The 27,370-nt window shown below is 24.9% G+C and overlaps 1 protein-coding gene across 5 annotated transcripts in view; it reads left to right on the plus strand.

Annotated features, from left to right (window-relative positions):
- The window catches only part of LOC129609876 (ATP-binding cassette sub-family C member 4-like), a 93,660-nt gene that overhangs the window by 48,523 nt on the left and 17,767 nt on the right, over positions 1–27,370 (plus strand). For 4 of the 5 annotated variants that reach the window (XM_055522058.1, XM_055522056.1, XM_055522055.1 and 1 more), the window contains exon 2: positions 21,289–21,801. In XM_055522058.1, coding sequence (XP_055378033.1) covers positions 21,617–21,801 — 185 coding nt within the window. In that variant the 5' untranslated portion in view covers positions 21,289–21,616. Of the gene's footprint in view, positions 1–21,054; positions 21,136–21,288; positions 21,802–27,370 lie in introns of those variants that run through there. The other variant, XM_055522059.1, reaches the window with a different exon arrangement.

Raw genomic sequence — 27,370 nt, forward strand, 5'->3', positions numbered from 1 at the left:
TACAAAGGAAACATAACTCCATTAAGATTTTAGCGTCATTATGCCAATATAAAAAGCTATATCATATTATTAACTTTACTTGTTGAAAACAGAACAGAATCGATTTCCCGCCGCGAAATGTCAAAATTCATCAAGAAACACATATTTAAATGAGACCGGCGGTAAAATAGCCTACATTTATTTTACACTGTATGTACAGTTCATTTTTTCGTTCCGCTGTTATTGTTCTGGTTTAACAACGGAAATAGTTTGCCGTTACCGTTCACCGCTTTGGTTCTATTTTTACATTTTCTTATAATACAAGCTCCTGTTGCGAATCGCAATTACTTAATTCAAATATGTTCGAAAATATTGAAACGAAATTAAGACATGAAAGAATATATCGCCTTTCATAAATACAATTTTTATTTAAATCTCCAAGAATCGTAAAAATACCATTTTTACCGATTTTTTGCAGCAAAATTTTAAACATTTCTAAAATTTTGCATACGCAGAAAAGTATTGATTTGACTACAATATTTGAACTTCAAAAAAACAAAATTGACATTAAAATTTATCGTTACCTAATATTCGTTTTTTCCAAAATTTTGATATCGTTTTTCTTCTACACCCTAGGTTGAAGGAGTCTGAAATTTTAGTAGCTTTAAGACACTAATAACTTGTTTATTTCGTTAGAAGAAATTTTTTTCCACCTCAACCCCCCTTTTAAATTTTTCCACCCTTTTCAAATTATTGTCTCATAAAATTTGAAAAATTTGAATTTTCGGCACCTTATATTTCCGAAACTGCAAGTTTGTTATCATTTCCATAAATACAGAAGGCTAAAGGTAAATTCCATGCACTAAAAAATACATTTAACCTTTAAATGTTGGAATTATTTAACCCCTTTTTTTTCGTTTTCTGTTAAATAATGCCTTTATTGCTCATCCTAAAAGTATGTAATCTTTGAAATATGAATGTTAACAATATAGTATGTACATAATTAAATTGTTTTTAAAAGCAGTATTTTCACTTGCTGAAGGAAAGTGCTACATTGCAAACCATTGGTTTAACCTAATCTTATTATCGGAAATCTCGTTACAATTTATGTTTTATGTATAAGGAGATGTATGCGTAACTAAGAAAGTTTTTGAATACTATGTATAAGGACTATGCGTAACTAAGAAAGTTTTTGAATACTATCTTAAAGGACTTCGCATAAAACAACTGATTTTCAAAAAAAAATTAAATTGATATTTATCAGTACCATATTTATTAAAAAAAAATCTAATGTGGTCAACACATAACCGACCGCAACGACAGGTTGGCGAATATAGTACACACTTCCCTACTATGGAGAAGCGCGTTCCCACCGAAAACTCAATCACATAACCTATCTTATTGTATACACAATGCGGTCGGTAATGACATATACTTATGCACATACTGTCACACAAGCTTGTTAGTGATTCCGAAACTGCTCAAAAGTTGGAAATTTTTTTTTTATGTTATGCTACTAACGAACATTTTGTAAAACTCAAAAGTACTTATCGAATTTTATTTAAAACGCTGTCATTATTCTTGTCGCTGTCTTTTATATTTGTTATGAAAATCAACAACTCAATTTTACATATATAAGAAAATTTCGGTATAAATTAAATTTACCAAAACATTTACCATATTTACCTGTCATTGTATTATAAATTTGTATTATAAATGTTGGGCAAGGAATTGCTTAAAATATTTTAAATCCAAATTTTCTTGAAATACAAAATGTAAAATATTTTTTATACCTCAAAATTCCCTCTTCACAATAAAATCAAAACTTCATTTCATTTTGTTTTTACTTTTTACAAGTAAAAGTTTCCAACTAATGGTGACATCAAAATCTTAAGTCATAAATTCTTTTGTCTTAATGAAAATTTATTTATTATCGAAAGGGAAAGAAAAGAAAAATAATTTTCCAAATTTTGTGCTTTTTCTTGTTGATTTTTCAATAAAAAAAAACTTTTTAACGCAGTGTCATACTACAAGGGAATTAAATTCTTTTATTATCATTTTTTATTGGAATTTATTGAGAATCATTAAAATTATGTTGGACGATAAATAGAATTTTTTATTGATCCGTACAAAAAAAGAAATATTTTTTTATAAATGATTTAAATTTTTGGGAACATTTTCTAGTTTCTTCGCCTTTAAATCGACTTTCAGCATAAAAATAAATTTTGTATGAAAGTCACTTCAATAAAAGTGATTAATGAACTTCGATTTACTTATGAATGGAAAAATTTTTATTTTGAAATAACATTGAAAACGAGAAAAAATGGAGTTGATCGTGTCGACTCTGTGATACCCGTACGAATGTTTTTTAAAAGCTATTTGATACTTAAGAAGAAATTTCAATGGTAACATTTTCAGAATGCTTCTATTATTAAAATTGGTTGTACTTAATTTGCGTGCATATGTATTGTAGCTTGTTTTCGTTGAATTCATGATATTTTTGAATTTGTATGTCAGATATTATAAGAACTAATACAAACCATACGAACTTTTAATTAAAATTAAAATTAAAGAAATAGGCCTATCATTCCACTCGTTTGTACAAAAGTTGAATACCATATGCTTTATATATTTGCAAAATGGGATCAAATTACTTATTGCGGGTATTGCCAAAACTTATAAAAGCAAAACTAAATTTTAATAAAATAGTAGTTCCGTTACTCCACTCATTTACGCAAAGTTTTAATAAAGTTTTAGCTTTACAGTTCCCGAAATATGGTTTATGTCTGATGAATTATTTTTAAAGTTGCATGGCTGTTATTTGAATTACTGCTTTGATTGAACCCAAATTAAACAGAATTATTGCGATAAGAACTTTTTACTTTAATTAATTGGTGAAAATTTGTTAAGCCTAGCTTAATAAGTTTCTGAGTTATCGATGGGACGGACGGATAGGCCAACGTATGCTTCTTAGCATTACAAACAAAATGGTGAATTTCGAATTCAATTTAAAAATTTGTTCGTAAGGGCATAAAAATTTTGATAGAGAATTTATTTTGATAATTTTATGTTTTGGTTTGAAAAGAAACGACAAATTTTAAATAAACGCAAGTTTTGAAACCTTAAAATAGGTTAGATGAAATATTTGACTCATTTTTATTAGCATATGAATAGGCTTTACTCAATTATTAAGTAGTTTTCAAATAAACTAGTGACTTTTTGAAAGGAAAGGATATCAAAAGAGTACATCTTTCTACATGATAATTTTTAAAAGTTTCAACAGAAAGCAATGCACCATACATAGGCCAAAAAGAAAAACTCAAAACATCACATTCAAGTTGTTTCTTTATTAGTTACTCGTAGTAGTTATTCTATCAAAGGTTTATATGCGTGGGTTTTGTAAACAACAGTTGAAATAAGAAGATTTTCATGCTTTATGAAGTAAAAAATATCTTCATATTAAGTAGTTTTTCTACAGAATATCATCAGTATTTGAACCAAGCTTTGAATAATAAATTGAATATACATACTTACGTACGTTTTAAAAAAAACTTTAACTATCTCACGCAAAATTAAAATGTTAATCAATAATCAATTTATAACTTGTCAATTAGTTCTTCTCGAGACAAAGTAAAGGTTAATTGTCGTCATTATGCTCATATATACATTAATATTTTCCAAATATGTAAGTCTGTGTATAAGAGTTGTGAATTATAAATAAATGCGAATGATAAAATTACACTAAAATTTATTCAGAATTTTGTACTTAAATACTTTCAATTGAATTCCGAATTTAATGAATTACTGAAAAAATAACAAAATATTATAAAAATATTCAAAAACATAAATTTTCCATAAATTTATTGCGGGTATTAAAAAATCAACATGCTTACAAAAGAAAATTAATGTATTTCTTATCTTATCGAAAATGTCACTCTGAATTGGAAAATAAAATTTTTACATAATGAAATTCTCGTTATTAATTTTACAAAATCAGAAGCTGCAACATCTTATTATAAAATTTTTAATAAATTATTTTTATATTGAAAGTTAACAACTAAACCAGCATAAAATTAATTTTAGAGTTGATTTTTTTTTTAAACATAAATTGCATTTTCAACAGTTTTTGTTAAGAAAATAACGAAAATAACATTTGTGTGTCGTCTTGGAATATTAAAATTTTCAATTTCATTTCTGATATTAACAAAAATAATAAATTTATATTACATGCTTATTTAATATTTCTTATAATAATAAATAACTCATAATTTTATAAACTAAACATTTTTTTTCATGGCGATGGTTTTTTTTTTTAATATAGGACTACAAAATCATAATCTGTTTGTTAAACTCGTTAAAATATCTACAAAGAAAGCTCTGTTTATTTATCCAAGCAAAATCATAGTTATAAAAATAAATGATTTTTTAATTCTAAAACGTTTCGTTAAATACGTATGCGTATGTAGAAGTGTATTGGTTGTTTATAGTTCTGATCCCGTTTAATAATACTCAAAACTCGTTTTCGTCTTTCCTGCAAATAAAATTTTATAGATTGCATCTTTTGACTAAAACTATGCAACAGAAAAACAGTGTGAAAGCTTCCGTAAGACAAGCAAACATAATATTGCAACATACACCGAGAATTGTTAAATTAACAATTAAAAAATGCTTCGAAGATTTATAGCAATAATTCTGCCTAATCTTCCATGTAAAGTACTTAAAATTACTTTCATATATTTTTTTATGGCTTATGTGTAAATACTCAATGTTAAAATTAATTCACAACAATTAACATTTGCTATATCGTTAATTTCCTACAAATGCAACCAGGAACAATTTCAACTAAATGTGATTAATTGAGTTTTAATTAATTTATTCGCTTTCTTTTCATTAAAAAATCATTTTTTCTTTTATATTGTATTTTTATGTTTAGATTTACAAGAAAAAATATCTAAATAATTTTAATTAAAATGTTTTAATTGGTATTTGTCAGAAACATGCCTAGAAAACTATAAATCTTCTTTAATTTTTCTTTATTAAATACTTGAATTAAGGCACCAAAAGTTTCCCTATTCTATTTCTATCAAAATACTTAATTTCCATTTTATTTAATGACAAATATCACGTGCTTCTTATAAATAAACAATGAATTTTTATACCCGTACGAGCGTATGTTCGAAGGGTATACTAAATTCGCCTTACCGTTTGTAACGCTAAGAAATAACGATCTTAGAACTAGAACCCTTGAGTCTTTTCTGATATTAGTTCTGATGTTTTTGATCTGCGTCAAATTCTGAGTTGATTTAGCTTTGTCTGTCCGTCCGTCCCTCCGAACGATAACTCAAAAACTAATTGAGCTAAGTTTACCAAATTTTCACAAATGATTTATTGTAGTAAGTGCCAGATCTCAATTTAAATTGGACATGATCGGGTTACCGATTCGGGTAGCTGCCATACAACCTCAAAATTTATTTGGCTATATCTCAGAAACTATAAAAGCTGTGGTATGGAAATTTCACACAAGCAGGCCGATCTATTGTTAGTAGGGCCGATCTGCTTGATAAAATTCGTTAAAATTATTCGAGTATCACAGAGTTGACAAAGTCAACTCTATTTTTTCTCGTTTTTCTATATGATTTGACACATATACTTAAATGAATAAAAATTTTTTTGCAATATGATTTACGTAACGTTTATAGATTAATGTTGAAAAGTCTAAAATTTTCATTTTATTTTTCAGAATTAAGTTTATGGCCACTGCTAGATATTATGAGTATTTTTAGCAAATTTTGAATAGCTACTACAGTTTCATGCATTTTGAAACATGTAATATCCACAGACACTTCGTGTTAGCTGTTACTTTTTCCGTTTAATTTATTTTCCTCTATATTTCACACTAATTTGAATGTCCACATTACTTTTTTAACGAATCGAATTACTTATGCAAAGTTTTAAAAAATTATTTAAGCATGTACATTTTTTGAATAGAATTTGGAATAATAATAAATATTATTAATCGAGTAAAATCAATAGCAAATTTAAAATAATCATCACAAGTCCTTCCACAAATTGTACTCTAGCAAAAATAAATAAAAATTCTAATTTTTTTTTTTTAATAATAGAACTACATAACTACAAACTAGTGCACATATGATTTTACTTACCACATAAGTAGTAAGTATGTAGAGCTATGTATGCCATTTTTATAAATAAAGCATCTTTCACTTATTCTAAAATCTAATTTTAGAAAATCTAAAATTCATTGAAATGCAAGTCATCAAAAAATTTTGTTCTAAGAAATATAAAATTGAATTAAATTGATAAAATATTGTATATATATACATTGTACGTACATACGTACTAATGTTCCAAACGAAATTTCGTCAAATTCATTTTTAATTTATTGTGTACATTGTATTTCTTTTTATAGTGTAAAACTATAGATATGTATGTATGTATGTATGTATGCATAAAGATAAATAAATTAAACTTGAACTACTTTTTATTTCTGTTATAAATTTTTTCATTTTATTTATATAATGTATAAGTATGTACGTGTATATAATATACATACATATTAATCTTTTCTATAGAAATAAATATTGCATCAATATAACTTCGAACGAATGCTTGATAAAGAAAATATTCAAACAAGTTTGACGTAACTTAAGTTTTTTCTCTTGTATTTTTGTAGACATGATGGTTTTTTCGATTGAGTTTATGATTAGGTTTTTTTTTTCTCGTACTTCTAATGAATTTATTACATAATTCATAAGGGAAATCTTTAAAAGATGAAGTTTCTTTTAACTGTTCAATTCATTTCAAATACTTATAGTCATAACGGATACAACAACTACTACAACGAAACGAAAATAGCAAAAAAAATTCTGTCAACAACGTCGTCAGCAAAAATATTTTGGAAACAAAAAGAATAAAATAAAAAATTCCACGTGCTTTTGTTATTGAGGAAAAAGCTTTCAAAAGAAACTCGTATTTGCACAATTCATCGATTTGTTGACCCGAATCAAGAAGAAAAAAAAAGTGTTGGATACAAACCTACATTATGTTGTATGTAAGTTTGTATATATACATACATACGTACGCGTTAAACATATTGTATAACTTATTAATGAACTGGTGAAAAACTTTAAAAAAATATTTTATTCATTTCACGCATATACATATGTAGTTGAGTTGCACAGCTAAGGTACATTTAAAATACACTTTAAGTAGCAACATTTTTATTATGACAATGCACGTTTCAGTTGCATATCCCGATATAAATATGCATGTGGTTGGCAACTGTTTATAAATTGAGCGCTGTTGCATATGCACTCTGTACGAGAAATAAGTGTTGCTCTCCTTTTTGAGAAATGAAGCAATCATTCTCACATAACAAAAAGTGCACGTGTACCAAATTAAAATTTTAAAGTCAACTTATTTTTATTAAGGTTTGATACAATTAGAAAGTAAAATTACTTTAGTTCTCCAGAACAAATTTTTTTTGTGCCCTTAATGTGGAAGGACAAAATTACGTCGCGAATTTCTATTGAAAAAATGTATAAAATTTGAGCTACTTTTCTAATTTTTTTTTTTAAATATTGACTTTATTGTCAGCTAAGAGTATCTTTTTTTGTTGAATACGCATTGCGATTTTATAGACACCCAAAGATGTGATCTTCGTTACGGCAGAGAATCTGTTTGTATTATTGAAAATTTATTTTATAAATAAAAAAATATTTGTAATATACAAGTGTATGCATTTTTGAAAGTCGTAAAATTTTACCCCATACTAATAGAATTGTCTCATAAACATCAATCAAATATACTTATTATGAAAAAATTTATAAGTTTGTTTTTAGTACAAAGAAAGAAATTAAATCAGCGATAGATCAAAAAACAAATGTACATGTATACATAAGTACAATAAATAACCTTAAATTAAGTATTTTTACAACTGCCTTTTGACTTTAATTAGCCTTTGTTATTTTGACAATCAAGTACCTTCATCTATAGTACTTTTATTTATGTATATGCAATAAATTTGTGGTGGTCTCTAATATATTGACATAAACTTTATTTATTTTAATGACCTCTACTCCATAATTGTTTTATGAATTGTTGTTTGAGAGCATAACAGTTTTGGATAATAGAAAATTAGTTTTAATTTGTACAAGAAATATGATCAATTGTCGAAAAACACTTCTGTTTGGTAAGAACTGCCAAAATTAGTGAACAGTTTTTGGAGGGTTAAATTAACAAACTAACATTGGTTTATATGCTTCTTGAGTTTTCTGTTTTCGCAATTTTCCAAAGCTTTGAAGAGCTATAAATTAAAGAGGGGAGTTACTTAAAAATCTTGTATTAGAAATAGATATAATATTATAACACTAAGGGCCTATTTATTTTATTCCATTTTCATATCCTCAATGGTGCATAATATTTATAAGCAAAATAGACCATTTTTTCTATAAACCTAAACCTTGTGTAACGAATTTGAAATTCTTTTAATACTAAATCAAAACTGAATATTATTTTAAGTCAGAGTTCGTACATCTAAAATTTGTTTATGGATTTCATTTAATGAGAATTGAATGGTCTTCTATATTTTCCAATCAAACAAAATACACGGACGTATACATACATCCAACTTTTATGAAATTTTCGTCGAATCAAAATCTATGAAAAATGTTCGTTGTGAAAGCGCTAGTGAATGCTTAGTGATAGAACAAAATTTTTCAAATTAAAAAAAAAATTAGATAGAAAAATTTCAATTTAATTTTGTAAATTAATGCAAATTTGCAAACTAAGCGATTTTATCCATTTTTTAACTTTTTGCGATTATTTTCTAAAATAAAATTTATAATTTCAAAGATAACTTTATTTGTTTAACATAAAAATAAAAAAAAAATATTTTGTGGTTTATCAAACCAATCTAGATATACGTAAAAGCAAATTTGACTTTCATTATCTTTTGCTATTTAATTCGTATTTAATTATTGCTTATGTAAATATTTAAGTGTATGGATAGTTACGTACCGTACTGAATTAAATATCAAGGTTATGAATATTTAAATTTTTATATTTTGTTCTTTCGAGAGAAACTTAAAACTTTCAAAAATATTAAAAACTTAAGTACAAGAATAAAAGTTGAAAATTTGTTAAATCATCATTACTTAGCGAATTCTTGTTTTTATTTTTAACGAAAATTCTTATGAACCGGGCGAAACTTAAGTGGAAAGAAAATCGTAAAATTTTTTTGTGTCTGTAATATTTTTTCAAACAAATATTAAAAGTATAGAATTGCAATAATTTGCTTATAACAAATTAATTATTGTATAAAGAACTTTTACCACAGAATTAGTCACTAATTTTCTATAAACTGAAATTTTTCAAATTTTTTATTGAAATATGAAATCGGATTTTAATAAGAGCTTATGTAACATTTTCTGCACACTTTGCTTATTTATGTGTACAGAAATTAATATGTTTTACTTTTTAGGCACAATGAACTTAGAAAGGCAAATTGAGAGTCAAATTTTTTTAATTAAAAGTATTTTGACAGAAGTTTGTTAAAATGATATATTTTGTTACAATAGGATTACGTGCTATAAATATTGACAAATTTGCAAATTTGATTTGTTTTAAACAAATATACATAGATTAATACTGCAAAAGGGCTGTTAGAATAAATGTCAATTTCTTTAATTTTATAACAGATATTTTTAAAATAAGATTTTCAACGAAATTAATTCTTTGCTTATCTGCTATAGCCACAATCCAATATTCCTAAAATATTAATTACTTATAATATTTTAAGAATATTGGAGTATAAGAATATTAGACTAAGTATAAATAATTAATAGAATTTTTGAATTGTGGCTATAGAATTCCAGGAAATTAATTTGTTTACAACACTTTTTTTCAATTATTTGCACAAATAATTGATTAAAATCCCGTCGGAATTAATTTGTTTATTTATCTACTTCATCTTTAATCTACCTTCTATAACTCGCAATCAGTTTATTTGCTTTCGTTCGTAAGGAATTGTTTTCTTTCCGCTTATTTATTTCTTACTTAATTTAAGAAAATCAAAAAATTTTAAGATGCATTTTGAAATTGCAATAAAAGACATCATATTCAAATTAGCTGTTAATTACTTTAAATTACCTGATTATCAAATTCGTTGTGAAACTTTCTAACTAGCAAGATTTTTTTTTCCGACGCAGCATTAATGTTGATTTAAATAAAACTTTTTGTGCATAGTATTTTCATAAAAATTCGGCGTAAGTCTAAGAAATCTTAAAAAAATATTTTCCAATTTTATGAATAATTTAAAAAGACAAAAGAAGACAAAACGATGATTAAATTTTTATTGTTTGTTGTTTAGATTTTTTATTTTACCAATTTTATCTAAAATAAACGCGAAACATCCCGCTGCGATTTGTAGTTCATGTGACTAAAAGATTTTTTATTTTTAAAATAAATCACAAAATATTTTATTTAGGCGAATTGGTTTTTAGATATTTTCTTTTAGTTTTACCTAAATTTGACTTTATCGAATCACGAATGTTATTCACGTATGAAAGGCACTTATTAAACTTTTTCATGAAAACTTCGCGGATGTATTGACCTATTATTGGACCCATGACTGCAATGTAAACTTTATTATTTTTACAATTAAGTGAGGGCAATGTAAGTTTGTATGTATGCTATCATCATCAAATCGTTTAGCCCTTATAATCCTTTTTCCATTCTCTCGTGGAAATTTTGAATTATTTTTAGTCTTAAAAAGTAAAACACTTTCACTTTCATTCTTACAACATTACAAAGAAAATTTTACAATATTTTCTTTAAAAAAATTTGCCCTCATTTTAAAGTTTTATTTTTTTTTCTTTTTTTTTTATAAATCTTACAAAAATGGACCCAGATTTTCGATAATAATTTCCGAAAAAAAAGAGAAAAATAAATTATTTATAAAATTCAATTATCTTGTGAATAAAAATAGAAAAAACAATAAGAAGATATTAAAAAAGGCAACCATAAGATCAGTTGAAATTTATTTTAAGATTCTATATTTTGTGATCTTAATCAATACTTTTGTGCTTTTTAGTCGAAAAAGGTTTGTATTGTGCGAATAAGCAAAATAGATATCAATGTGTGATGTGATCGGTTAGCGGATAGTAAGTATTGATTAAGGGTTGGTGATATTGCTCTAATATTATTGATTGGTTAAGTATTGAAGGTTGAAAAGAATTTGTCTTCTTTAAAGATTAGATTTTTTTGACACTTTTGCAATTATTGCAATTTAAGGTAGCGAGGAAGTTAAAAAATGAAATATTGAAAATAAAATATTTGTATTTTAAAATAAAATAATTACAAAAAAAAAACAAATTTAACTTATGTTTTAAGATGTTTTTTACCCGTGCGAGCGAATATTCAAAACGTATCGTAAGTGCCATCGTAAAGCGTATCGTATATGTATCCGCCTGTAACGTTAAGAAATAGATTTTTGAGATACTTATATAAATATAAATATAATGGACTCAATGTCGAATTCTAATTCGATATACTTAGTTATTTCTGTTCTGTTGTAGAAGCTGCGGCACGAACTCTATTTAATTTATATTCCATCGAATCACCGGTATGAGAAGCTGCCATTCAAGTTCCAAAATAATTGAACCATGTCTTAAACACTGTAAAATATCTTTTGAAAAAATTATGTGTTAGTTAATAATATGGCCACTATTCTGATAAAATTTGGTCGTGATGTAAGCCTTTACCTGGCTTTAAAAACTTTTTAAAAATACATAATTTGGCCCTATATCAGAAATAAAATTCGGTTTTTTCGAAATTTCACTATTTCAATAAAATTTTGTTGCGGTATAACACGACAGGTACTTATGAAACCGCAACAACTTTCAAAAACTTTCGATGCTATAAAATTTTATAAAAATGTTAGCATGGTCTGTATGAGAAATTTTATCATATGTTATATAAGTCTTGAGAAACAGTCGTTCGGGTATCACAGAATTGAAACGATTAATTCCATTTTTTTTCGCTGCTTTTTTTGCAAATATGAAAATATAATTTGTGTGTTTAGTGTATATGAAAAATTATTAACTTCGATTTTGAACATCAAATTAGGATACGAAGCAAGTGTTACGATGACAACAAAAAAATTTTATTTTATTCAATTTACTTTAATAACCTTCTTAAGGATTGAATTTATCCTTGAAAAGTTTACTTTTTTCCAATTTTCTCTTGTTTTTCTCTTGTTTTTTCCTTTTATTCTTCTCTTTTTTTTTCATTAATTTTTTGTGCAACTCTATAGAAAATTTTAATTCATGCTTCAATAATTTATTAATGAAGAAAGATCTAAATTATGTCAAGAAGTTAAACACTTTGCTTTGAAAGAGTAAAAAAAAAGAAAATTACAAAAATGAGGAAAAATTTTTTATATTCGTTTTTACACTTTTTGGCTAAACTATTTTTGATTTTGTACCCTTCGCAAATAAAAGGAATAAAATTTAATAGATCGATAAAGACAGAAAAAAGGACGGCAAAGCAATATCAACCCAAAAATTTTGAAAAAGTTTTTTGCAAAGTAATTTACCATAATTTCGTTAAGGACATAAAGATTATTATTAGTGATTTAAAATGTTTCCGAAATGTATTTGTAAAAAAAAATAATGCGATAACGTCAAAGTTTGCGAAAATTCTGCAAAATTCAGAATAAAATTTTAATACAAAAAATAGACTTTAATAGATTCGTAAGAAAATTCAAAGTTTACGTTCCAGAGTGGAAATTTGATAATGAAAAAATTTCGGCATTCCTAACTCGTAGATTGTCCCATTTTGACCCCATAGTTTGTAATGGGGCAAAAAAATAGAATTTGTTCTAAAATTTTGGGCGAATCTTATAAATAGTGAAAAGATACTTGAAATATAAGTTTTAAGCCAAAGGTCTATTGCTCTTGAACCACTGAAAATGTGAATTAAACGTCAAATAAAATCCTGAAATCAACTACTTAAATTTAGATACTTATATAAATCTTCATTTTTTCTATACACTGAAAATTAATTATTGAACTACATGCTTTACAGTTTTTGAAATCCTTTTTTCCTGTTGAAAACTCTAAAACAAATTTCTACAAGCGAAACTTTAATGTTTTAAATTTAATCTACTGTCATTAAGTATAACATTTGTAAATCAACGAAATTTTAAAGTGTTATAAAACTCAACGTAAACTTAACGTTCACAAAGTTTTCATATAAGTACATATACACTTACTATAATTTCATACTCATATTGTTGATTTTATTATTACATATCGTACATTTTTTAATAAATTGCTAAATAATTAACTTCAACTACATTCTAGTGCTCTTGAACATCAGCTAATTAGAGTAAATTTCAATTGAAGTTTTATAATTCTATAGAACAATTAAAACGATTTTATATTGGAAGTGTTTTAAGAAAACAATTGCTATTTCAACGAATACTCACAATAATAAGCATTGATTTTAATTGAAAAATTATTTTTTAAAAAAATACCAGTATAGTAAATATGATTTATGTACTTATGTATATAGATAAGATAACAGTATAAACATTTATAAACTAGTTTTATGTTGAAATCAAACAAATATTTTGATTGAGTGTTTCAAACTATAACGAGGGCAAGATTGATTACTATAGAAAGCACCAAATGATTTCAAGACCGACTTTAACATACTTTATAAATTTCAAGAAGATATACTTAATTGCAACGTTTGTCTTTAAATTTAGAAACGTATAGATTTTTCCCAAAAAAGTTGGAAAAATTGGGGCTATATTTTCATTCTGTCTATATTAGGAATTACTTTGATCATAAAGATTTTTTGCTATTTTTGTTGGAGCAAATTTTTCACTACACAGCCATTAGGATGTTGCAAAAAATTTAATTGCAGGACTCCTATCCACCCCTGCTCCTTTTGTCAATTTATTTTGATCAAATTCTGTATACATTGTCATTATATAATAAGTAATATAATTAATAATAAACTTTTACTTACAAAATAAAAATACATATAGAGGAAAATTGGTTACACTACAACACAATAAAACTGAATTTAAATATTTTTTGAATGTTCTGTCTTCTCAATTCACTCCGCAATGAAAACGTCAATAATACATTTTGAAACTTTACGTGTATGATATGTAAAATGCTGATTAAAAATAGGTATTTGCTGCAACAGCGAACTCACAGGGAAACTTTATGTTTCTCTAAAAAAATTGTACGTTCAACAAACGTATGTTTTGCAAAAGAATAACATGAGAGTTAATGTTTACGGATATAAACAGACAAAATACCAATTATACATAAGTACGAATGTAACTTAAAGCAAATTTAGTATTGTAAGAGCTTTTCTTACTAAAAAAATAGCTAGATGGCAAAATCAATTTGTTATTTTTCATTCATCAATTATTATTCGTTGTACTTGGAAATTTTAATTAATTTATTTTTCTTTACAATTTTTAAGCTAGATAAAATTGATAAAATTTGTTCCAAGTTTTTCCCGGTTTTATAATTTATAAGATTTCTTATAAAATTTCTTTATTCAAGATCGGTTTACATAGCATTCTCTAGATACGAAATTTTATTATTTCCTTGCACAAAAACTAATAATTAAAATAAAGGTGGGTTTGTAAAGTAGCACTTTTCCCTTTAACAGGTAAAAATACTGCTTCTAAAATAATCAAATACTTACATTATTCAAATTACTTTCATTCATACACAAAAATATTTGGGTACATTTGGGATGAGGCGAAAAAAATTTGAAAGACGTAAGGTAAGTGTAGCTAATACTGACAGTGGCGGTAATACTGACATATATGAGGTTTTTTATAATTATTAAGAGATTTTCTCTATACAACATATATATATATTTTTATTTCTAGATTAATTCAAATTATCGCAATACTTCCTTTTATTTAGTTTTGAAATAACTCCAAAATATTGAACATAAATCAGTTTTGTTTCCATAGACATAGCAATGGTGGGTTGAATTGGAGAATTTCTTATACTTTTTGCTTAATTTTTCCGATTTTGTTTTTATTGTTTTTTGACTTATTTGAGGGTTAAAAATATATGTATTTATATTAAATTAAATATTTTGATTATTTTTTATCTTATTTTATAAGTAATTCGAAGTAAAAACGTTAAATAAATAAGAATTTTAACAAATAATTTCTGTCAGTATTAGAAACATCTAAAATTCGACCCTGCTCCTATTACTGACATATGTGTCAGTAATACGTCAAAAATCCGTATTTTTATAAATTACGTCATTTTTAAAATATTTAAATTTTTATTTTTGTATTTATCTAATTAAAATCGAATTTGATTTTTCTTTCTAATGTCCGAATTCTGACACTAAGAATTTACTACAGGTTCGGAGTATTTTGCTTTTAAAAACTGGTGTTAGTAATACGATCTAAAGAGGGTCAATATTATGTACAAAATTATGTCAGTATAAAGTTTTAATTTTGATATTCATTTTAATTAATTAAAATAATTTCTTTATACTTTAAAATTGTTTTAACTATTTCTGTCGAATGAAAATTGATTACATTTGTGAAAACCTATATCTGACTACGACCTTTGTACCTTTTTAATAGTGATATTCGTCTAAAAAAATTGTGTGTCAATATTGTATACAATACTGTCAATAAAACAGTACAATTCGCTTTCCTAAAAAATGCTTTAAAATTACTGTAAACGTTAACGTCATAACAGATATCACAACGGAAATGGTTCTCTTCAAATAAGAAAAGTAGTCCTTTTTAATAACCCAAAATGTTGTTCCAAAAATTAAGAATGGGTTGCTCTCGTTACGTAGCTAATACATAAATAGTCTTTGTTAAAGCAAAAAGCAGCTTTAGAATAGGCTTAGCAGCTTTAGAATATATTGATATGATTTCTTATAATTTCGTGTTGTATGGTACATCATATTTTAGATATTATTTATAAGAATACATTTGTAGCAAATATTACTTATAATACTTTATAAAACATTATGTAATTTCGAATTAGATTTTTATAAATTTCTTTTAAAAATTTTTATTTATTCATTGTTGCATATTAAGACTACTAGTAAAAGTACATTCTACAGTAATAATAAATTCAAATCAGCTGAATTCCACATATTTTTACCTTTAATTTAATAAAAAATATATTTTTTATTTTTGTTTGAATTATATTGTGATTCATTTTTAATTTCTTTTTTAAATAAGATGAAATATCCGTAGAAATATAAATTATTTTTCTATTTTTATTGAATATTATCATTTTAACCATTTTAACCATTATTCATATATAGAATATAGATACAGCATATGAAATTACATTGTCAGTGTTAGGAACACAAACTGTCAGCAATAGACACAAACATTTGCGGATATGTCAATATTAGGAACATTTTTTCTTTTCATCTTTAATCGAAAAATTATGAATTAAAAAATATTTTGATTAAATAATTTTATTAAAAACATTATTCTCAATTATCCAAATTATTCAAAAAATCGGAAACACGATCATTTATTGTGTCCCACATATAAAATATATCACGCCAAAGTTGAATTTGTTGCGAAATATGTCAGTAATAGGGACACTTACCTTATTGACATTATTGTAATTTAAGAGTTAATTGCGTGACATAAAAAAATAATTATATTTTTCAATGGCATAGAATTTATCGTTAGACATTTACAGAAATTTGGAAAAGCTTGCAGTTTCGGAAATATAAGGTGCCAAAAATTCAAATTTTAGAAGTTTCGAGGGATGATAACTCGAGAGTGGGTGGAGGTGGAAAAAAATTTTTATAAGCTCTAAAAACTATTAAAATTTCAGACTCCTACAACTTGCGGTCTAAAAGCAAAAGGATATAAAAAATTTGGAAAAAACAAATTTTACATAACAGTGAATTTTAAGGGCCATTTTGGTTTTTGAAAACAAGTGACGCGATAGAGAAAGCTCGTAAATAGTCAAAACATATCATTTTTAAGATTTTAACGGGCTATAACTTTTACAGGGGTGGAAATAAGAATTTTTTTCTACGGTAATAAGTTTCTAGTAAAGATCTATTTATATATAAAATTTCAGCTTTCTGTCTTGAAGGATGTTGAAGTTTTGAAGTGAAGAATGTTTACGGACGGACAGACGGAAAGAGTGAAACTAATAAGATAAACTAAATTCTAAAAAACTAAAATCTTTATAAAATTTGTTTTGGAAAAGTGCTAATAAAAAAGAATGTTTTAGATTTAGATTATCTGTAAACTGGAATTCATCTGAAATAGAAAACTCGATTTATTATAGTTTTTTGCTATTTAGCAATTAAGAGTTAAATGCGTCAATTAAAGAAGAAGTCAATTGTCTAATACTTTAATCGTATTTTATAAATCGATACATTTCAAAAAAAAATTACAAAATAAAAAAAAAACTTTGTATTATTTGTATTAATTTATCTTAAGTTTTAAAACCAGCTTTAAAACGCTCATGTATTAACATAATGTTATCTTTATTTTTAGCGCCTTTTAATATCCTTATGAAATCTTAATTAAAATTGTTTTAACCACATTTATACAAACGTGTTAGGTTTACAATTAAACGAGTTTCTACACTCAAAATGAAAGTGCTTAAGATAAGTGGAATGATTTCTTGATGATTTTAATAAAAAAATAAAAGAATTCATAGATCGAGATTAGTAAGATAAATTATTTTTCGTAGAACAAACTACCTGTAATACTCGTAATTTTATTATCCTTATCTTAGCACCTTTGTGTATCTTCACAATAAAATGGCCATAAAAATTTTAAAATATTAAGTAGATGATAAATGAATTCGACTCACTTTTTTTGGAAAAAATCATATTCTTTTAAAAATAAAAAATTAACCAAATGTGGATCGAAATGTCATAGTTGTCTGTACCCGGAAGATACTCGTTTGGGGAAGTCAATTGAATTGGAAAGAATTTTTAAAGAGACAATTTTTAATAATTTATTTATGAGGCAAGCGAAATTTGATAAACAATAACAAACGGATTTTATAAAATAGTGAAATGATAGCAAAACGGCTTCGATAATGTTAATTTAGGCGTTAATCAGCAAACAGCACCTGACGCACTTTAACCAACCAACAAATCATTTTCATCGACATCTTTGTTAAAATGTTGGATTTTGCAAAAATAATCATTTTGTTAGTAAGTTTATAAGTATTCTAAATTTAAATTGAGCAAATAGAAGTCGAGAAAACACACGTATACGGGAATATTATATGAAATTTTTCGAAACATAAAACCATTAATGAAAATTTTTTCTGAATTAGAGCCAATTCATATTTCAATTTGAGCAGCCTTGAAACACATTGTAAACCCAATAACTTCCCAATGTGTCTAATTTTAATAATCTTAAGAAAAAATATTGGTATACTTAAATCGTAAATATTTCCTTATTTGTAATTTTAAATTACAAATTTTTCACTTTATGAATAATTAAGTAAGTTATCAATTCAAATGTCCCCCCTAATTAGTTAGCAGTCGATGAACTCAACTTACATTTTAGCCAATTTTATCTTGGATTATTAAAAGAATCCAATTTTATCCTATTTTTTTTTTCTTGTTTTTGTGACTACCTCTTTCAGGTAAATTTATAACATTAAGTTAAAATTTTACACTTCGATATAATCCTTACAAGATTTGTCTCATGTCATTAAATTAAAAATATTAAATAAATTTTTATTTTTATAGTAAAATTTGCTTGCTAAAATATTTTCTTGGTTGCGATATATATATAACACTAGTGACGACTATACTACGTTTCTTACAATGCAAGAAGACTTTGTGTATCATCGGAACAAAGTAAAAGAATACGTAATACAAAAAATATTGAAGGATGTCAAAAAAATTTCAATTAATTTATGCGTTCTAAAAAAAAATATAAAAAAGGTTGAAAAATGGAAAAGAAAATAAAAGGAAAAAAAAATAAAAATAGAATAAAATGAGAATATAAAAATAAATCAATTTTCAATTTTTGATAAAATGAAATACGTGGGTTTGTCAATAAAAGAAAAAACAATTTTGTTTTTTGGGATTTGGTGGATCATTAAAAGATGTTGGCGAATTAGAAAAAAGCACTCATTAAATCAAAAGATATCTTGATAATTCGTGTGAAAACAGTGGTTATTTAAATCTATACGCCCTCAAGTTTCACTAACAAGGATATATAATTACAATTTAATTAGAAATTCCTTGCGAGAAATAAAAATCCTCTGCTAAATATAGAAATTAAAGTGCCTATATTTAAAAATAAATTGAGATTTTTTGTTTATTATATTCATTCAATAAAAAAATGTATTTTTAGCATGAACAATATTGGAATTATGAGTTCTCCACGTATGGAATGACACAACTCAATTGAAAAAATATTTCAAGAATGTTTATTGGTTGAAATGAGTTTTAAGATCCTGAATTACATATTTCTTTTTAGAATTAATTCTTTAGTTACGCTCGACTTTAAATGTTTAAAAGTAGTCATTCGGAAAGATATGCTTAGCATTAGAAAAATTTTCAACTACGATTTTCTTGCTAAAATAGCTTGGGTTTAAATAAATTCGTTTTATGTTACGTTTTATGTTATTCGTTTTGTGTTAATGGAAAGTTATTGGCGCAGAAATATCTTTTTTAAAAGAAGCCAAGCTGCGCCGGCATATAAATTTTAAAAAATGATTATCGTTCCGTATGTATTTTAAAATATTTACTAAAAAAATTACTCTGAGCAAATAAAGATAGACAGTGTCGAAAAACCTCATTAATCGATCCAACTCAGGCAGATTTTGAATTTTTAAACTTTCAATGAATACTTGATATTGTAAAGAAAACTATTTGTATCACTCTTCCTACGAATTTAATTTGCAAAATTAATTTAAATTTTGTATAAGTAAACAAATTTTTTAATACCTTTTTAATAGCAACTCTGGGAAAATTTCAAGTTTTAACCATCAAGAACTCTAATCATCCCTGATCTAGTTAAATTTTGGTAATAAGGTATCTAATTCTATTTTGTTTTTTATTTTCACTTCAAATTTTCAGAAAATTTGGTTTAATCCGCGGCACTTTACACATTTTTGTATAGATTAACACATTCAAACGAACGATTTAAAAATCTTTTAAAAATTAAATTTTGGAAAATGAATGAAACTTTCTAATTTTAACAATTTTATATAACTAATATTTTTTTTCATTTTCTCCTAAAAATTCTGTAACTTGCAATCCTTACTCAATATTAACCTCTATCACGTATAAATCTTTATTTTAATATGAATTTACCATATGTAAAGTACTACTAAAAAGATGATAAAGATAACGATCACATTGTATACAACATAAAAGTACGCACATCTACTGCACATATAAACATTTATTATTCATTTATATGCAAATCTATATACAGCGAGAATATAAATAGCTGTACATGAAAACTCCGCGAAATGTGAATCCTTCAAAACGGCAAAATTGAATTGAGAAGAAAATTTTTTCCTGTTCTCTTATCGTTTTTTTTTTCTTTGTATTCTGTTGTTTTCTTCATTTTACATATTATACTTTTATTGCAGCCTGTGTCATGTTTGTGTGTATATATACAGTATGGTATTATAAATCTATAAATGTGAACTAACGAGAATTTATTTGCAAAAACTGCGTGATCTTTTTCTTTTCTTTGTTCTTTTTATTCTTCTAATAATATTTGTGCACTATGTATAAGTATAATACATTATGTATGTTTATTTACATACATATGTGTGGTGGCATATAAAGTGTAATAGCGAGAGCTTCACATTATATGTGTACCTTTAGAAAGAAAATGAAATTTAAGATTTTATGGTAGACAGGGAATACCTTAATATTATTATATAAACAGAGATATATACAATTGTACTTACATACATACATACATGCATAGCCTATTTATATAAAAATGGAATTCAAATTCAAATTTCAATTTATTCGAAGTGAAGTGAACGAGGTGTTAACCAAACCAAACCAAAAAAATAAAATACAAAAATTGAATTGAAATTTTTTTTTTATTTTATTATAAAAAAAAAATAAATAAATGACAGTGTAATAAACTGTTATACACGATATTATTATTATTATAACATTCTTTAATATTTTATTTTATTCCTTTTAATAACAAAAAGTTTTGCGTGTTTCCTAAGGAAACAAAAACAAAATCATAAAAAAGAAAAACTTAACATGTAATTTTATTTTCAGTTCGCGCCCGAATTATAGTTTGTATTTAATGTGTTTTAATAGTAAAAAGGAAATTAAATTAAAAAGCGCTATCACAAAATTTATTACTTGTATATACAAAAGTTTTTAAGAATAAAGAAAAAAAATTGTAATTTTAAATATTTACAACAAAAAAAAAAGAATTGTAATTAAAAGAAATTAAATGAAGAAGCACATTTCAACTTACATCGCATATGCCTACATATGTATACATATATATTTATGTGTAAAAAATAATTTAATATTTTAATGAGAGAAAATATCAACAATATTTAAAAAATATATAAAACAAAAAAATTAAGAAAAGAAAATGGAATCATCTGTAAGAACACTGCCACCAAATCCAAAGGACAAGGCTAATATCGTTTCAGTATTATTATTTGGATGGACAATAAATGTTTTTAAGACCGGATATAGTAAAGTGTTACAAGTAACTGATTTATTTCAACCACTGCAAAAGGACTTGTCATCATCATTAGGTGACCGTTTAGAAATGTAAGTATTTTTATTTTATTTTTGTATTAAATGCAAACAAAGTTAATTTTAATCCTTTAACATAATACTTAGTTAATATCAAACTGGGGTTTTAAAAGATGATTGAATTTTAAAATAAAAAATATATTTGTAATATTTGGGGTTCTGTAATGATTCCCAAAACCGATTTTCGTGCTGACCTTCTCGCTTGTCCTTAATATTTTTAATTTATTACTTGCTTATGAAAATATGTGTAGTATTTGCAAAAAACGAATAAATTTCTGTTCTCAAATATATCTTTGCGATATATTACAAGTGTAACGTATTATAAATAATTTACAATTCCTAATTTGTCTTATAGGTACCCAATATGTTTTAATTTAATTATGAGAAACAGAGTTTTTTAGAAAAGAGTTTCAGAGAAATTTTCTAAAGTCCATTAGAACACATAATTTTCACTACGGTTGTTAAATAATAGGAATTCAATGTATACCATCAAATCTTTATTGTGTAAATTAAGAAATTTTGGTTTGAAAACTAAAATAAAAAAATAAGTGATTAAAGTTCTTGTGTTACCATACTGAAAAGTTAATATTTTTGGAAATTTTCTCTAAATAATTTTAACTGACTTAAATTAAATTTTAATCTAACAATATTTTGGTTGATAATATTTCTAGCTTTAATAGTATGATGACTCTAATATCCTTATAAAGTAGATACTCTTTTCCCATTCATGTTGGTTGCATTCATATTTTATTGAAAATTTTGAATTATTAAAATAAATAAATTTGTTCTTTTTACACTTTCGATAATTCTATTTTTAAATTTATCTAAAAATTAATTTTATTTATAAAATTCCACCACATTGGAAGATCAGCCCGTTTTTATATCCAAATTAAATCTTTATGCGTCAAAGTTATATTAAACATGCATTACACACAATATTCAATTGCATATACATATATATATACAACTATACGTTATGTGTACTTAAATATTTATTTTAAAACCATAGCAAGTATTCATTTGGTTTTTAATATGTTAGTTTTGAATACTTGAGTACAAATTTGTATTTCCAAAAAAGTATTATATAGCTAATTTGCATACATGTATATATATACGTATATGTATAACTATAGTTAAATGTACTTATATGTTTTTAACACTATAGTATAAAATTAAATATAAAATCTAATTCTGAATATTTCTGAAAATTCTATTTATCATACGATTTGTATTTATTTTTTGTTTTTTGTTTCAATTTACCATATTTCATTTAAATCTTTTTCAATAGCTGCTTATAATATTTGTGTATATGCATGAATAAATTCACTAGCATGTACAACTAAATTAATTTTCCAAATGACGTTAATCCAAAAATAACTACGTTCATTTATTTATCTGTTTACTTATATATACATATATAAATTCATATGGAACGGGTATAACATATTATATGCACATACATATGTATATGTATACATATTAAGAAAACTATACAGATTTATACATTTAAGGCGTTAAAAGCTTCTATATAAAAGTAATAAAAAAGCATTCACCATGTGTGTAATGCAAAATGAAAATTCAAAACTAATAAATTCAATTTCCATACGATTTCTTTTAATTTTACATGCATACATATATACTCGTATTTATGCATAAACATATATATATATATATATGTATAATGTATGTATCAAAACACAAATCGTTTTGATTTTAATCGTGAAAAATTGATATTAATGTGAGTTTATTAAAGAAATCCTTCTACACATATCATACATACATATACATATATTGCAATTTCTTCATACGAAAACAAAATATAATTTATTGGTACTTACATATATACATACGTATGTAGAATATAGTATCGCCTATACTTGCATTTTTAATCCTTGTTGAATTCAAAATTAGAATATGTTTATTAAAACTGGATTTAAAAAGCAATAATTTTTTCTAAATTGAATATACATACATATATGTATATACAAATGTAAATGAATAACTTCTTTGGCATTCTTAAATTTAGAGTTTAACAGAGCCTTTCGAAGAAATTTTGTAATTTGAATGTCTCTATATAGTAAAACCTAAATAAAATTAGACAAAATTTTAATACTTGCCTACCTGGTCTTTGTAATTTTTATTTCCATATTATATTTTGTGTTCTAAGTTACATACTTATATGCTTATACATGTGCTAAAAAAAGTATAACAAATAACTAAGGCATGAATAAAGAAATAATATTTCCAAAATCAATAAAACATCCAAATAAAAAAATCCCTACACTCAAACTTCGTTCTCATTTATTAAGTATTGAATGCTGTGCATTGTTCTTAAGAAAAAAATTATATTAAGTTTTTTTTAAGTCTCACATCAAATTTCAGAAATTAAAAGGCTAAGGACGAGTTTTATTTCCGCTTCTTCTCATTAAACGTCTCTTTAATTTTTTATAGCTGAATTACAACATGGTATGAATATTTGCTATACATAAACAATACTTATTTTGGCTACATAAATTCAGTGTCTCAATATAATTTCTGAATATAAGTTGAATAAAGAAAATTTAGGTGTCTTTTATGAAAATAACAAAATTCCAAATTACAATTATAAAGTAATTATTACTTATTCATAAATTAAAAATTAATTGAAGTATTATTAAACACTAAATATAACATACTTATGTATAAATAACTGCATTGAAGATTTTTTAACTTTGGGAATTATTCAAATTTGGTTGAGAGAAGAATCTGAAACTAAAAACATTCCCGGTTCATTCTAATATCACTATTATACGTATACATATATGTATTACTTATAACTATAAATGTATTTAATTTTATATCCTGAAAATTTTTTAAAATTATTCTGCATTAGTCTCAATTAATTATCGTATTGCTGTCTACACTTAGTAATATAAATATTCTTTTAATTTATTATTAAAGCAAATATTAGGGTTAAACTTTACATTTGATATACATATATACAAGCTCCAATATACATTACTTATGTACATTAGACAGGTTCGCAAAAGATTTTTGATATTGGTATTACTCTAAAACGAATTGTGTTTGGTAGGATATTCGTGAACGAAATTCCAAAGATTGATAATTTAGAAATAGGATCCAGATAGTTGAATAAAGCATGCACTGAAAATTGTATTAATCCACGACATATTTAAATAACTCTGACATGATCAAAGCCCCAGGAAATAAAGAAAGACTCGAATTTTTCAAGACTTTGCTATGGAATGTATTTACACAATTCCAATCTCCAAATCAATAAACAAATAAAAGAAAAAAAAATTTTCTGAACAGTTTCAAGAAGAGTGTACTTAGTTTTTCTCTCTTTTACTCTTTCTACCTCTCTCTCTCGTATTGTGTTTGTTTTTCGGAATTATCATATAAAAGTTGTATGATTTTGTTATACTTAATCGCAAAAAATGAAATACTTATCTATATAATTTTTGATACACATGTCAACTTTTATTTTTGACATACTGCATAATTTGACATTTAAGAACTTAAAAATTTTAATGCATTGCATTATTTAATTCAATTGCTTTCTTTAGCATTGTTTTAATTTATTTTAATTTAAAAATTTGTACGTATTTCAGAAAATATGACTTAGTATAAGTATTTAGATTTATCCTTTTTAACTTTTGAAAATTTCGCATTAGCCAACAACATTAATAAATGCACTGAAACCAACCGAAAAAAAAAACATAAACAGTGAAAATATTTTGGATATTCGATTTGACAGATATTTTAGTGATAACAACGTCCCAGTCACTACATGAAATAAATTCTGAACATAACACATCGTCAAATTTTTTTGCTGACGTTTTAGAAGATGATACAATTTGTCTGATACGCCGTAGGTGCAATTCTGAAACCCTATCAATTAATAAAAATCATGTTTTAAATCGTTACTGTTACCAATCGTTGAATCGTAAACACAATTCTCTTGAATATAATCCAAGATTGAATTGTATTTAAGAGTATTGTAATTGGGAAGCTCAACTGTTCATTAGGAGATTTTTTATTGATTTAAGAGAATTTTTAACTTTAATTGATTACTTTTGTATAACGAAAGTTCTTAAAAGTTTCTTGAACAACGGGTTAGAGAATATGCAATACTTGTTTTTTTTTTTCAAGTTTTCTGTTCGACAAATTTTTTAAAATTCGCCAAAATATTCTTTACTCATTGTGAAAGTTAACTCTTTTTTAATTAAAGAAAATTTTTATAAAATGCAGAAATGAATCTTTCACAGAATCTCAAATTCTAAATGAAAAAATTCTTTAAGTACATTTCTTTTGGTTTTGAATAAAATATATATATGTAAGTATATATATTTATGTATAAGTATATACAATCACGCAAAATTGAAATGCGAAAATAAATTTCAGCCAAAATCAAATTACTCTGATAAAGCCCTCGAACAATACAATTACAAACTCAAATAAGTTTTCCTTGTAAGCGTATTTTGTACAATGTATTTTGTTATCTAGATTATTTAATAAAATATTTAATTTTCTTTTTGTTATAATTAATTAAAGGTGATGACCTAATCTTTTAATAATTAAATCAGATGATAACGACATTTAAAAAAACAAATGTTTACTGAAGGTTTCTAAAAATAATTTTTTTTCGTTTTTCATTTCAGAATTTAATTAAATCTCATTTTGATTTGTTTTTATTTTTAATTAAATATAAATAATCACTTTTCTTAATATTAACTTTTATCTGAATATTTATTTATATTTCATTTATCATTTTGGTAAACAACTTTAATGCAATAATATCAGTTATTTCCTTCTTAGTTAAAAACGTTAATAATTCTGCCGCAGAACAGTTTACTTTTATTAAAGGTAATAAAGAATGAAAATTGTAGAATACCTTTGGACTCATCATGAGAAAAGCAACTTATGCTACCCCATAATTATATAATTGTTATTAATTATCAGACATTTGCATTCAAAACGAAATGTGCGAGAACTAATAGTAGATTTGATGGATTAGTATATACCATAAAATGTCTTCATTTTGGGAATAGTTATGGATACAATGAATAAAGGCCTTGAACGCTTATATACACACTAACAAGTATAAGCTTTGATGACTTTCAACTAAATAATACCACGATTTTTAAAAATTTTACAGTTTTAGATTAAATTTTCTTTTAGTCGAAACGTAATTATACCTACTTTGTGTAATATTATCACCACTTTTGTTAGGAACCAACATACGATTATATAAAATAATAGTATTTTAATAGTATTTGAATTTCGTTATTTTAATCATAGCAATAATTAGCTAATGTTAAGGGTGTTGCCCGAGAAATTTGAAATAAGAAGATTGGAAATTTAAAAAAAAATTAATAAAATTCCTTATTATCTGCAACGATAAAAATTCAAAATTAAATTTCTGACTGACAAAAATTTATCGTCATATGAGTAATAAGGCAAATTAATCTACCTGCTAACCAATTACCTACGAGTATATATGCCTACGTATACCTTTGTAGGGATTCCAATTTATATTTTTATTGTTCTTTGTTCACCTTTTTATTCATATTCTTTGAAATAA

The sequence above is a fragment of the Condylostylus longicornis genome, unplaced genomic scaffold (assembly GCF_029603195.1).
Source record: "Condylostylus longicornis isolate FDR11 unplaced genomic scaffold, ASM2960319v2 ptg000040l, whole genome shotgun sequence".
NCBI lineage: Eukaryota > Metazoa > Arthropoda > Insecta > Diptera > Dolichopodidae > Condylostylus > Condylostylus longicornis.